The 13,091-nt window shown below is 42.7% G+C and overlaps 1 protein-coding gene across 6 annotated transcripts in view; it reads left to right on the top strand.

Annotated features, from left to right (window-relative positions):
- The window catches only part of nf1a (neurofibromin 1a), a 79,496-nt gene that overhangs the window by 29,902 nt on the left and 36,503 nt on the right, over positions 1–13,091 (top strand). For 4 of the 6 annotated variants that reach the window (XR_004164316.2, XM_031573776.2, XM_031573774.2 and 1 more), the window contains exons 29-35: positions 359–494; positions 3,543–3,605; positions 6,852–7,010; positions 8,042–8,139; positions 8,262–8,408; positions 8,896–9,042; positions 9,236–9,346. Coding sequence is in view for 5 of the 6 variants with exons in the window: in XM_031573776.2 (XP_031429636.1) it covers positions 359–494; positions 3,543–3,605; positions 6,852–7,010; positions 8,042–8,139; positions 8,262–8,408; positions 8,896–9,042; positions 9,236–9,346 (861 nt within the window). In the remaining variant the exon portion in view is untranslated. The remainder of the gene's footprint in view (positions 1–358; positions 495–3,542; positions 3,606–6,851; positions 7,011–8,041; positions 8,140–8,261; positions 8,409–8,895; positions 9,043–9,235; positions 9,347–13,091) is intronic. The other 2 variants (XM_031573777.2, XM_031573778.2) reach the window with 1 other exon arrangement.

The raw sequence follows: 13,091 nt of genomic DNA, 5'->3' as shown, positions 1-13,091 counted from the left end.
AACTACAGACGACTGTTTGTCCTATGTCCACAAATAATGTTTGTCCTAATCCAGAAAGCCTGGTTCTATGACTGCAATGTTGGCCATGTGGTCCACAATATAGCAGTTATTAACACTTGATTGGGTTGGCTCTGTCTAGTATACTGCAACTTGCTACCCATGTAATAAAACCCTTAGGTGGCATAGCTGACACATCAAGCACACCATGGTGTCTAGTATAGCATACATTGGCCAAGTATTACACTGGACATGACTGCATTGTATTTACCAAGTTCTTATAATGTCCAGCTAGGACATCAGCACAACATCAGTCAGATGAAGAGATGTTACTAACTTTCCCATTATGTGCGTGCTCTAGACTAGAACAGATGGAGAACCTCGAGGAGAACCAGAAGAACCTGCTGCAGATAACAGACCGCTTCTTCCTGGCCATCATCAACTCATCCAGCGAGTTTCCTCCCCAGCTGCGCAGTGTCTGCCACTGCCTCTACCAGGTACTCCCATCCGAGCTAACTCATGCCACCCTCCACCCCCCTAGAGCTCCCTCAAACCCTTCTCTCTGCAGCCTCACAAGTATGCCACTCTCTCACTGCGCATGTGTGAGTGGTGATGAGGATGATGATGATGATGATGAAGGGCCCCTAACCTTTTGATTAACCTCATTGGTGTAACATGTGCCACTGCTTCATCTAAGGAGGTCTGAGCACGGCCACCCATGCCACGCTCTCCCCCCCCCCCCCCCCCCCCCAGCTCACCCACAGTCACCCGCACCCCCAGAAGCACCACCGGCCGTCTGCCACTTACTTGAGATTGATGCTCTCTGGAGGAAAACATAAATGCAGCTTTCTGATCACTGCTTCCTCATTTGAAGCCCACACATGGCTGCTGCTGTGTTTTAGTTTAGTTTCCATCTCGCCTTTCATACCAATTGGGTCAAAGGCTGAAAATTCTTTTTTAAGTTATTTATTTATTTGCTGCCATTTCCTGTGATCTGCATGTGGTTTTTTTTTTCGTTTTTTTTTTTTAAAGCTGAGAACTGAGAACTTTCTGTCATTTCTGAGTTATATCATTCCCCCTCACACTGAAAGCCATTTATTTATCACTATTTTACTGCTACTGCTATTTTGTGGGGATGGAAGCTAGCTGGTAAAGTTGAATCATTAATCTGTCCCATGGCAACCTAGTAACATTAATGATAATCTTCTGATAGGTCTCCAGTGTGGTTTGGAACCATTGGATTAATGTGTTTGAGAAAGCCCCAGAGACTTCTTCTCCTTCATTCACTACCTTGATATCAGAGTACTCCCTTGCTCCACTGATTAGTCCCATTATTTCTCTTGGGATTGTTTAATGTTTATGTGAAAACATTTAACATCACTCGCAAGTGATCACTTTGAACCCCAGACTGTTTTTTTTATTGGTGAGCTGATTTTGAGACCTTGATTTCAGGCTATGAGGAAAAGGGTGTTTCCTTGTTGCTGTGGTTGCCTAGTTGCTATGCTAGCTAACTAAGGAAAGCTAAGGAAACTTTTAAATAACCTTAAACTGTTTAAATGGCAGAATTCCATTTGGATTAAATGATAGCTAGTTATCTAGGTGACTTTACAGTCTCCTCAATATAACTTGTAGCATTATAGTAAGAGAAGGTAGAAACCCACAAGGTGCCTGTGTAGCTTCACTCCTTGGCCTCCAAATACATAAGTTTAACCTAGCAGCTAATTAGTTCATATTAACACACCCTATCTACTGCCAACTGTTAAGATGGTTCGTTAAGCTAGAGATAGCTGGGATAGGATAGGATAGATAGCTAGGTTAACTTGCAATGTGGAAATACATGACGCCTGCGACTTTACCATTGGAGAACTGAGTGTGAATGAGAATTTGTTATCGACCCAATGTTATTTTTATCTGATACATTAATGGGTTTCATGTGTCAAAGAGGTAAGTGTGTGTTAAGGTAATGCTGTAATATGTAGTGTATTCTGTAATATGTTGGCTGCTTGTGTTTGTCTTTTGTTTTTTTCATGTACCAAAAAATCACTCACAGGAAGAGTCCCAGGTTATATTCAGAAACATTATTGTATCACGGTTGGCATATGATGCAAATCTTTTAACCAGATTCAACCAACCAGGGTAATGTTAAATTATAGAAATTCCCTCCTATTTGTCACCTAAAATATGCTCAAGAGTAGAGCGCTGCTGACAGACTTCACCATGAAGGTGACGGTTTAGTTTCATGGCAGCTGCTTACCTGTCTTTCTGTGGACCGGCACAGAGCCCCGGTGTGTGCGGTGTCCCCCTCAGACAGCGGGCCAACTGGGAGGAGCCAGGCCTGGGAGGAGGGGCCGTCCACTATCTTCCTGCTAAATACATCTGTATGGCAAATGGCCATCTCTCACACACGCTCTCGCACTCTAGCACACACTCTTCCACTCTCTTCTCTTGTGCTGTCTTCTGTTAGATCCTTCTCTTGCTGTAACCGTTTAGTTCTCAATACTCAACATTCAGCATTCTCCCTTAACAGCAGAACTCAGAAATAAGTCTGTCCCCCCAACTATTCAAACAATTAAAGAACTAAAATGAGCCCCTTATGTACAGACACAGGTTCAGACATCCAGCGGAGCTCTGCTTACGTGCTCATACAAGTGTTCACATAGATCAATTCCAAACAGATTCTCCAGTAGTAAGAGTGATTTTTGTATTATATATGGCTAAAACTAGTGTAGGGAAGAGGCAAAGGAAGAATATGAGGAGTTTTTCTGTATGCGAGATGTTGGTAAAACTGGGTATTATGGCCTACATGGGACACCATAGGGTTAGGGCTTCTATCCTCTTTTTTCACCTCCCCTTTTTCTCTCACTCAGAAGTATTCATCTATATATCTATATATAGACGTTTTTCTTTCGCTGAACATAATCTTACCCCCCACCTCCCCACCCTCTTGCAGTCTTCCTAGCTTTCTAGCTAGTTTCTGCTACCTTTTCATGACACAACCCTGAATGCGCTTGCTCTGTCTATCCTGACACACAGTCAGCCTCTCTGTTGCGTCATCTTGGCGCCAGATAAACAGCCGTATCTTTCACCATCTGCATCCCTTTAGCTTTCCCCCTCCTCCTGGGTCTAATGAGGGTGCACATCATAGGTTATGGGATTAGAGAGTTGGCGTAATGGCCAGCCCCAAGGACTCTCAGCACATGCACCTGTTGTTAGCCACCCACATGAAGTAAGAGTGATTGAGTCGTCTGCTTTTGTGTGGCTTGTGTCAGTCCTGTCATCATGGTGCTGCTGGAGGATCATATGAAAAAGCCACTATTTAGAATGAATTGCCAAACTTGTTCCACAGTTAGACTAGTGTGTGTGTGTGTGTGTGTGTGTGTGTGTGTTTGCTTGTCCTCCTGCAGGACATAGTTGCGCTTCTCTTTCATTGTCAGCATGTGTTAGTTAGTTTGCTGCAGGTCTATGCAGGTGTGTGTGTGTGTGTGTGTGTGTTTCCTGTGTGAAGCCGGTGCTGTGACCTGTTTGTGCTCATCTCTATTCTGTAGGCTACTTGCCACTCTCTACTGAATAAAGCCAGAGTTAAAGAGAAAAAGGAAAACAAAAAATCAGTAAGTTTGTGAGAACCTTTTCTTGCCACTTTCCTTTTTTTTAAGTTCCGTGAAGCAAAAAAAGCAAGTCTTTTTTGCATTTTGTTCCCCCCTGGAAAAATAAAAACAAAGCAAAATTCTCTCTTGGTTTGATGGAGTGCTTTTGTTTTATGCTGTTTTTGCAGAAATGCATCCATGCCCCTAAAGTCTGTGTACAATGTCCTGGGGATTCATTGTACTAACTCCAAGCTTTCCCAGCTCCATACTGTTTATCTCATTTCTCACTTAACTCTCTAACCAAAGGAAATCAGGGCTGTTTAGTGCTCTGGTCTTCTTAGGCCACGTCATGTTCATCTCTGCTTCTGTCTGGACTATGGGGATGACCGTCCTGGCAGACTCTGAAGGGTTGATTTTGTGCTGGGTCACCCTTTTTTGTGTACCTTACAGGCCAGGGTGCACCAATGTAGACCCTTTGAATTAGTGCAAGTGCGTTATGTTGTACTGCAGATATATAGTCTCATCTCAGGATCAGCGTAGACCTCCAGGTAGATGGGAGAAGGGTTTGTTTCACCCATCCTTATGCTTCCTGATATACGAAGCACTGCTACTACAGTCATTTTTTTATCCTTATAACCCAAATTTTGTGTCTTTATAACCTTAATCTATAGTTATAGCTGGTTGCTGATCTACATAAAATTCGTTAGAAAAGTTTATATCTGGCACTAAACTGCTATATTGGTGCATCCTTGTGGACTGATGGTGTCTGTGAAGACAGCAGGCAGTGGTAAGGGTGACTAGTTGGGTTAGAATGCATGTGCTATATGGGGTGTGTCTTGCCTCCCACCAACATGCTAGCTTGTCACTTGCCCATAGCGTTGTGCTCAACGAGAGTACTAAAAACTGTTTGTTTGTCATAACCAGCTCACAACGATCACCATGACTGTGCTTGTGTGCGTATCTTACAGTATTCTGATTTAGCTGTTTGGGGTTTCTCACTTGACTCAAGTGAGGCAAAGTACATACTGATGCCAGTTATCTGTGAACTTTCCAGCATTGTCCTGGAGTCACTCAGAATACTGTACTGTGTTTAATATTGGATTTTATTTGAGTGTGCGTGTGTGTGTGTGTGTGTGGATGTGGATGTAGATGAGTTTGTCTCTGCATGTGGGTGCTGGACAAGACCTGCACATTGTTAACCCCTTCATCACCAACTCACTCCTTTGTTCTGGCTTCTTTTTCTGTCTCCCTCTCTCTCTCTCACACTCATTCTGTCTCTCTCGCTCTCTCTTTGTCATTTTGTTTAAAAATAGCGATTTATCTGTAATAGGCCTGGGGCTGGGTGATGCGTTAAAAAAATGACATCATCACAATCTAAAATCTAAAACGCTATAAATCAAGATCATTTTTAGACCCGATCATTTAAAGTCTACTTTGGGTTCTTTAATGTGAAAAATAAAAAACTGAAAAAACGTGCAAACCCACCAAAAAGCTTGTATTTTAAGAATAGTAACGCCATTCAAATGCATAGGAAGAAATCAATCAGGGATTTCTTGTAGCAGCCACGAAAAATGGCCATTCAGCTTGCCAGGAAGCTAATCGGGTAGCTAAGTTGCTATCTACGTTTAGCATGCAGTTCTAATGTTTCCCTTCAATACCCTTGTCTGAGATGTTCTTTATTTCTGTGTGTTGCCACATACCTGCGATGTGCTGGCGGGTTATGAACCAATGGGAGTGTGCCTTGTGGTTGTTTGTGCAACCAGATTCCATTACTGTGCCATATGCCGTAATGTCGTCCATATGCAAAATATTTACAGACAGTTCTGTTTAAGCTAACCGAGGCCGTCATTGAACACTTTTCATATCGCTATTATGAAACTTTTCTTCACAATATATATAACTATTGTCTCATTGGCCCAGCCCTAGGCCTACTTTAATAGATCAATCCTTAGTGGTTATCCTTAGTGCTTTTCCTTACAACATAAAAGATGTACTTACGTAATTGTAACATGAATTAACATGCTTTTATCTCATCCATTACTTTTGCTCAATCGTCAAAGCAATTCAGATGCTTTTGATAAGAGACTTGTTTTTTTTTTTTCCTTCTTCTGTGCATTACAAATAGTTTTGGAATATACAGTGCAAGAAGTCTGGACTTCGACTTTAGTATAGCACAGATTTTTTACCAGTTCTATATCAAAGAAAAATATAATTTGTTATGATAAGAAATGTAGTGTATATTGCGCTGATACAAAGAGGTTATATTGTCATATTACCGTGGTGTGAATTCTAATGTCCTTGATATTGCAAGTGACATTGAGCTAAGCTATTATGTCCTCAAAAAGGAATTTGGGTTACCAGACAGGGTGGTGTATTTGCATTGTGCTCAAGGTTTTAGACTTGTAGTCTTACAGTGTAGACTTTTACTGTTGAGGAAAACTGACAGATTTGAAGGAGTGTTTAAAAAAAAAAAATTTTACATGTTAAGACTCATTTATTTTAATGTTTTTTTTTTTCTTTAAATGGTAAAAGACTGTTCAGTTACATTTGAAATAGCTATGAGTGTGAGTGTGTATGCGCACATGCGTGTGTGCGTGTGTGTGTGTAGGATGTCACTAAACTGCAGTGTCCCCTGTAACCCATATTCCATCCGCTGTGTGTTCATGTTCTACATATGTTCTCTTTAAGGTTGGTTAGAACAGGCCTCATGTTCTACATATGTTCTCTTTAAGGTTGGTTAGAACAGGCCTCCATGTTTGTCTTTCACTTCATGTGAGATCAACAGTAGGACTATGTATGACTCATCTCATTTCTCTTTCTTTGTTGTTCCATTGGTTCATGGTTATGTGGCTTTCACTTTACTTCTTTTGGTTGTTGTACAGCTTCCCATGGGCTCTCTCTGTTAAGTGTGGTTGGTGTTGTGTTTTCACTGGTTCTTGGGGCTGTTGGCTGGTTTAGAGAAAGGTGAAAAAAAAGTTGATGGACTGTTGACATTGTTCGTGCAGATGCTGCTGTACTTGCTGACAACTGTGTTCCTTTTTCACCTTTCTTCCCATTTCCCCCCTCTTCTGTCCTGTTGCTTGTCTGTTCCTGCCTCCTCCTGATACCTCTGCTCCATACTCCTCACCTCTCCTCTTACCCCCAACTCTATGGGGAACACCTGGCCTAACTCCCTCACCCTCACCCCCCTTACCTTAACCCATCTCACCATGCCCCCCAATGCCCCACCTACTCCCCTCTTGGCCCCTCTTCTCCCCACTCCCCATGCAGGTGGTGAGCCAGCGCTTCCCTCAGAACAGCATCGGTGCCGTGGGTAGCGCCATGTTCCTCCGCTTTATTAACCCTGCCATCGTGTCCCCTTATGAGGCCGGCATTCTGGATAAAAAACCTCCACCCAGGATAGAACGGGGGCTCAAGCTGATGTCTAAGGTAAGGTATACATGTGTGGGGAGGGAGTAAGTGGGATGAGAAGGAGGACCAATGATAAACAACGTCACGATCAGTTGATGACTCAGTCGTTTGCATTTTAAACTGGAAGTGTAGGTTATTTTAGGTGCAGAAGGTACCATATGAGATACAGAGGCCAGCGTGTGTGATTTTCCAGTTTCCTGGGAGATCAGGATGAACCTAGTGGTGGTTTCGGAGTTGAGTTTCTAGGAACCTTTCCAAAAGGGGGAGCCATGCATTAGAAATCATGGGTTAGTTAAGAACAAATTCAAAAACTTTTATTTTATCTCCAAATTTGTTTTATTTTCTTATTTGAGTACAAAATAGAATACAGTTAAAGCTTAAAGTTTTTGTATAGAAGAATTATAGCATGTAAAAAGATCGCATCTGACATTCTGAAATTAAATACTAATTATCTAGTGTCTCTTTGGTACATTTATCTTTTGTATCTTGGACATTTTCTGCTACTAAATAAAACCATATTGACCATAAACCATATTGTTTAAAGAGAAATCCTCATGAAATTTTAATTTTTTTTCCTAAATGGAATATTTTAGGAAAACTTTCAGTCCCTCCAGCATTTTGCTGTCTTGGGTTTTCGCAAATTCATGTAAATTCAAGGATTTTTCCTGCAGTTGCGGGTTGCAATGTTCTCTTATTATCTGCAAAACAACACAAAGTAATGGAATTTTTGCATTATGTGTGATTGATTTAATTTAACTCGAAATCACAGAAACGTTTGAGAATGCCCACAGCAAATCCAGTTACTTTTTCCCGCAACAATCACAAAAAACCCTTGCCGGATTCTGGAGGCACTGAACTGTGCTTTATGTGTGTTTTATGTTAAGTGCCTGACTGCTAGTACATTGAAATACCTTGCTGACATGGAATGACAATGTTGACATTCTCTGTGTAATACAGGACCTAATAATATTGAATATTAAGCTCACTGTAGCAAAGTTTACTTGACATTTTTGTTGGTCTTCATCCCCTCCCTTTTTCTTATTTCACAGATTCTGCAGAGCATCGCCAATCATGTCCTATTCACCAAAGAAGAGCACATGAGACCGTTCAATGACTTTGTGAAGAGCAACTTCGACGCAGCTAGACGGTACCTCTTCACTTGAGCTTTTGTTTTTGAATGGATAGATGTGCAAAGCAACGTTCAGTCCAGAACAGCAGATAACCCTCAAGGTATCCTGTTTGTCTTCTAATACCTGTTCCGTACCGCAGGTTTTTCCTGGACATCGCCTCAGACTCGCCCCCCAGCGACTCCATCAATCACAGCCTCTCCTTCATCAGTGATGGGAATGTCCTTGCCTTGCACCGCCTCTTGTGGAACAATCAGGAGCGGATTGGCCAATACCTATCAAGCAGCAGGTCAGCTTATTGATTTGGTCACTTGACATTCACTGACAGTAGCTATAATACTTTATAACGCCTCATAAGCACACATTAGGTGTAGGTTTTTGTCTTTGTTTTTATTTGGTGTTGTTGACTTAGAAGCAGTTCCTATAGTTCATTAATTTTGTCCAGTACATGAAGATGGAAATTAATTTAATCTGTGTAAGTCTGTCATGTGGTATTCCTATATGGATGCCTTGACTGCATTAAGTTTGGGCAAACAAGTCTATGGAGGAGGGGGCGGGGGCAGACAGCTCTCTCCAATATTTTTAATTTGCACTGCAGTACCCATTAGTGCAGTACGTTTGCGATCAGTGTTACGTATTGTTCCTTTAAGCAATTCTGCACAATTGGCTATATAAAACAGGCAATTATGAACACAAAAGCATGAAATGGGCAGCATGTTATGCACACAGAATAAGTTGGTGGATATCTGGATAATTAATTACTTTGTGCTTTACAGAGATCACAAAGCTGTTGGTCGGAGGCCCTTCGACAAAATGGCGACTCTCCTGGCTTACTTGGGCCCTCCAGAACATAAGCCGGTGGCTGACACTCACTGGTCCAGCCTTAACCTCACTAGCTCCAAGTTTGAGGAGTTCATGACCAGGTAATATGACTAGACCTGTTGGCTGTTTTTATTTTGATGGGTTAAGTTCGTTAGTAAGTATAGTTTATCAAATTAATTCCATAAATTAGTTATGCTGTGTATGCTTGTGACCAGTCGTCCCCCTCCCCCCCACCCCCCAACAAATAAATTCTAGTTGTAGGGTCGAACGTCTGATATTCTGATCTGTCCATAGGCACCAAGTGCATGAAAAGGAGGAGTTCAAAGCCCTGAAGACCCTCAACATCTTCTACCAAGCTGGCACCTCAAAGACTGGGAACCCAGTGTTCTACTATGTGGCACGGAGGTAGGTTTTATGGCCCACGTTTTGCCAATTTCCCTCCTAGTGCAAATGCATCCATCATCTGAGAAAATATTCGCATTTTGGTTTATGGTGTTCTTAAGGAGTCTTCATCACTTCCATAAATCAGGAATGTTGACAAAGACATTTAGGTCATACTTTGTAGGTGTTAAGGACTGACAATTCTGTACCCCTTTAAGACAAAACTACAGAAAGGCAGGCTTACCTGAAAGGCCTATGGACCTTTAACAAGACCTACGTGTGTTGAACTGTGTAGCCTTTGTTTTTCTCGTATATCAATTCCCAGAACATAAGATAATGATGTCTTACTGCTGAGCATGTGCATATGAAACTCCTAAGTGGCTTATTTGAGCATGAAAAACCTGAATTTCCTCCCAGTAAAGCATTTAGCATTGTGTATCTGAATGCAGTACTTTTGGTAATAACTCTGACTATCCCCACTATATACTATGTTGTGGATTCAAAATCTAGTTATATTTATGAATTAATTTTCATAATTGAATCTTGAATGTTTATTTTTGGAATATAGTGTAGGAGGGTAAACTAGTAACACTCAGAACATGCGTTCGATGAACAAAACTTCTACTCCAGAAGAGACGATGTGCACGATCATCCCAGCAGAGCTATTTGTCCGTCTTCTCTTCCTTTTCTTAAACCGCCAAGTGCAATGCGTCTGCAGTCCAAAATAGTCTTGAGGATTTTCAGCAGGCTTCCCAGGCTTCAAATACAGGCAACACTTGACTCATTTCTTATTTCTTCCATGTGTTTTATGAGGTTCCAGTGGTCATAGTTAACAATTGGCACGGATTAAAGTTGTACGTCACTACGACGGATATCCATTAGTTGGATTCCAGAGAGACCAAGAATAAGATCAGTATAGATCCGAAGGCTAACCAATTAATCGCCTGTCTGCAAATGCGTGCACATTTAATTTAAATCTACACACAAACCTACGTTAGATAAAACAAACGTGGCAAGGTACCCCAAGACCCCCAAATTAGTTGAGTCCTACTGTCGAAACTACTTGTTTGTGACGAAGAAGGAGCGAGAAGCCACTATTGAAAAAGGAGCAACCTGCTATTTCAACACTCCAAAAAACAAGAAGAAAGCTTTTTGCAACCACCTACATCTTCCGACCGCGAATAACCTATAAGGAGTTAAGGAGGATACGTTTACTCCAGTGGCTAGGAATCATGACCTTTTGCAATTGAGCCTTTGTTTACTCCCACCTCAGTTGGTTACTGTTGCTACGCCTGTCAGCTTTTCAGAACTTTCACTTCTGCACTACCCGCAGAGCACCAAAATGCAGTGCGTTGCCAGAGGAGATCAGTGATGAACTGTGGAATAATCATTAATTCTGTATATCCCGTACATGGCAGAAGGGGGTTACAGTATATACAGTAGAGAAACCCCATCAACTCATCCTAGAACACAAGGCACAACCAACTTTACATTGTGGATAAATCATGCTCTTGAACTGCAGAGTAAGTTAATCGTTTTAGTTATAATTGGAGTTTTTATCATTATCTATTGTCAACATCATTGTATGAAAATATGCATTGCTGAAGTTACTGAAGCTACCAGTGACACGTCCGATAATGTTGTACAGTAAAGATAGGAGACCAATTAATCTGTGCGTTCTTTTTTACTTAATATGAGCTCTTTCTTGTGCAACATGGAAGGGTTCGTTTCTGTAACATTATTATGCCCAAATTGTTGTGAGTTACTGTTGGAAACGATAATGTTAGTGTGTGCGTTCTAATTAGCAGTCAGACGTCTAAAAAAATTATTATGCTAAGTTTATTCATAAATAAACTAGCTGATTGAGGTATCTCTGACCAGAGACTTACCTGGCCATTTTGAATGACTACCTTGATAACATTATTTGTTGTAGTCAGTAATACCTCGGGTTGTTGATGATTGTTATAATCATTTTTGTGGGTAAGTGACCATAGTATTAGTTACATTGACTCTCCAGATAGCTGCTAACAGCAAGCTTGGATCAGCCAAGGTGACATATCATCAGTTTCTCTATCCCAACCCCTCCTATTTAACTTTTGTTAGACAGTCATGCATCCAAAGAGGGATTGTTCATGGTCACACTGAATTACAATCTGGCACATAGTATGCATCAGTGGACAAACATGATACATGAAGCAGACTAGTTCTTGTTTGTGTATTGTTGGTTTTACTTTTTTCCAGAAGTACATGTATCCATAGTAGAGCAATACATTTTTCCAACAACGTTTTCAGAAGTTGGCTTACGTGTTTGGAAGCAGAAAGATAGAGAGAGTGAATACATGATAGGCACACTTTTTAGTTTTGTATTTTTATCCCATTCTGTGTCTATTGTCATTTTGTTTACATTCAAGCCAGACAGAGAGATTATTGGGGAGGGAATGAGGAGGGGGACGGAGGGTAATTCAGAAGGCCTTTATAATCAGTAGCCAAAATCAACTTCTTCACATGTGCAGAGATGGTGAGGATAGACTACCGATGAAGAAATGTTCATAGGTTAATGTTCGGAAGATTGACAATTCAGAAGCCCTTGAGGATAGCCATGGCAATTAAAAGATTAGAGGGAAAGGTTTGTCCCACTGGCGCATGCAGGCCAAGGCTCGTGCTGCGCGCCCGTACTGGTTCCACCTTCTTGGTGCCGCGTGTGCGGACCGCTGTGCTAGTTTTGTCTCCAAGGCTGTGGTGTGGTTTGACCGTCGCCACTGTGCTGGCTTCTCTGGAAAGTGTCTGCTCTGAGGCCTCAGCCGAATGGCTCCCATTGCCTTGCTGGTGTGGGTTGATAAGTGCCCACTTTGACAGGTAACCTGAGGTTACAACCTGCATAGGTGGCCCGTTGTGGTCACTGGGTTCACGAAGGAGACGGTTATGTGCATCAGTGCCCAACGGATGTTCTGTGTAGGAGGCATAGGAATGCCAGGTGCCTGCTGTGGCAAGGTGAGCCTCCCCACAGGTGTGCCGAGTGTGGCACGGGCATCCCAACACGCGTGCCTTTGTCTGCTGCACCCATACCAACAGGCGAGTGATGTTCTCCTCCTCATCACAAGCCCATGGGTTATCCCCCAACGTCAGCAGCTTCAGATCCTCCAGATGCCCAAACGTCCCCTCTCCTATCCACGCAAAGCGGTTACCGTGGAGATAGAACTTCTCCAATCTTGTCAGCCGGTCAAGTGACCCAGGAAGGATCTGCAGGAGATAATTGTGCGAGAGGTCCACCATCACCACGTTGAAGGGCATATTGGTGGGCACAGTCCAGAACTTGTTGTGACTGAGGTTGAGTGCCTGCAAGGCTGGCAGTGTGTTGTTAATGAACACCACGCGGTCCAGCTCGTTCCATGACAGATCCAGCGTCTGCAGGTTCCACTGGTAGGCCGTGTCATTCTTATCCAGGTGCTGCAGATGGTTCCCGGCTGCGCGGATATCCCAAAGCGCCCGCGGGAGGCCCGAGGGGAACCGGCGCAGGCGGTTGTAGGACACATCCAGTGTCCTCAGGTGGGCATAGTGGGCCAGGACACCGTCCAGATCTGGGAGATGGTTGTGGGAAAGGTTGAGAAAGCGAATGTTGTGCTGTAGGCCCTCGGGCAGTTTGGCCAGTCCCCGGTTGGAGCAGTCCACGACGCGGTGGGCTCGGCTACAGGAGCACATGGAGGGGCACACGGCCTCCACACGCATTCCCAGCAGCAGCATGGGCAGCAGTGGAGCCAGCAGACAGACT

The sequence above is a fragment of the Clupea harengus genome, chromosome 9, assembly GCF_900700415.2.
Source record: "Clupea harengus chromosome 9, Ch_v2.0.2, whole genome shotgun sequence".
NCBI classification, from domain to species: Eukaryota; Metazoa; Chordata; class Actinopteri; order Clupeiformes; family Clupeidae; genus Clupea; species Clupea harengus.
Note: the sequence above shows the minus strand (reverse complement) of the source record. Positions and strands in the feature narration are given on the sequence as shown.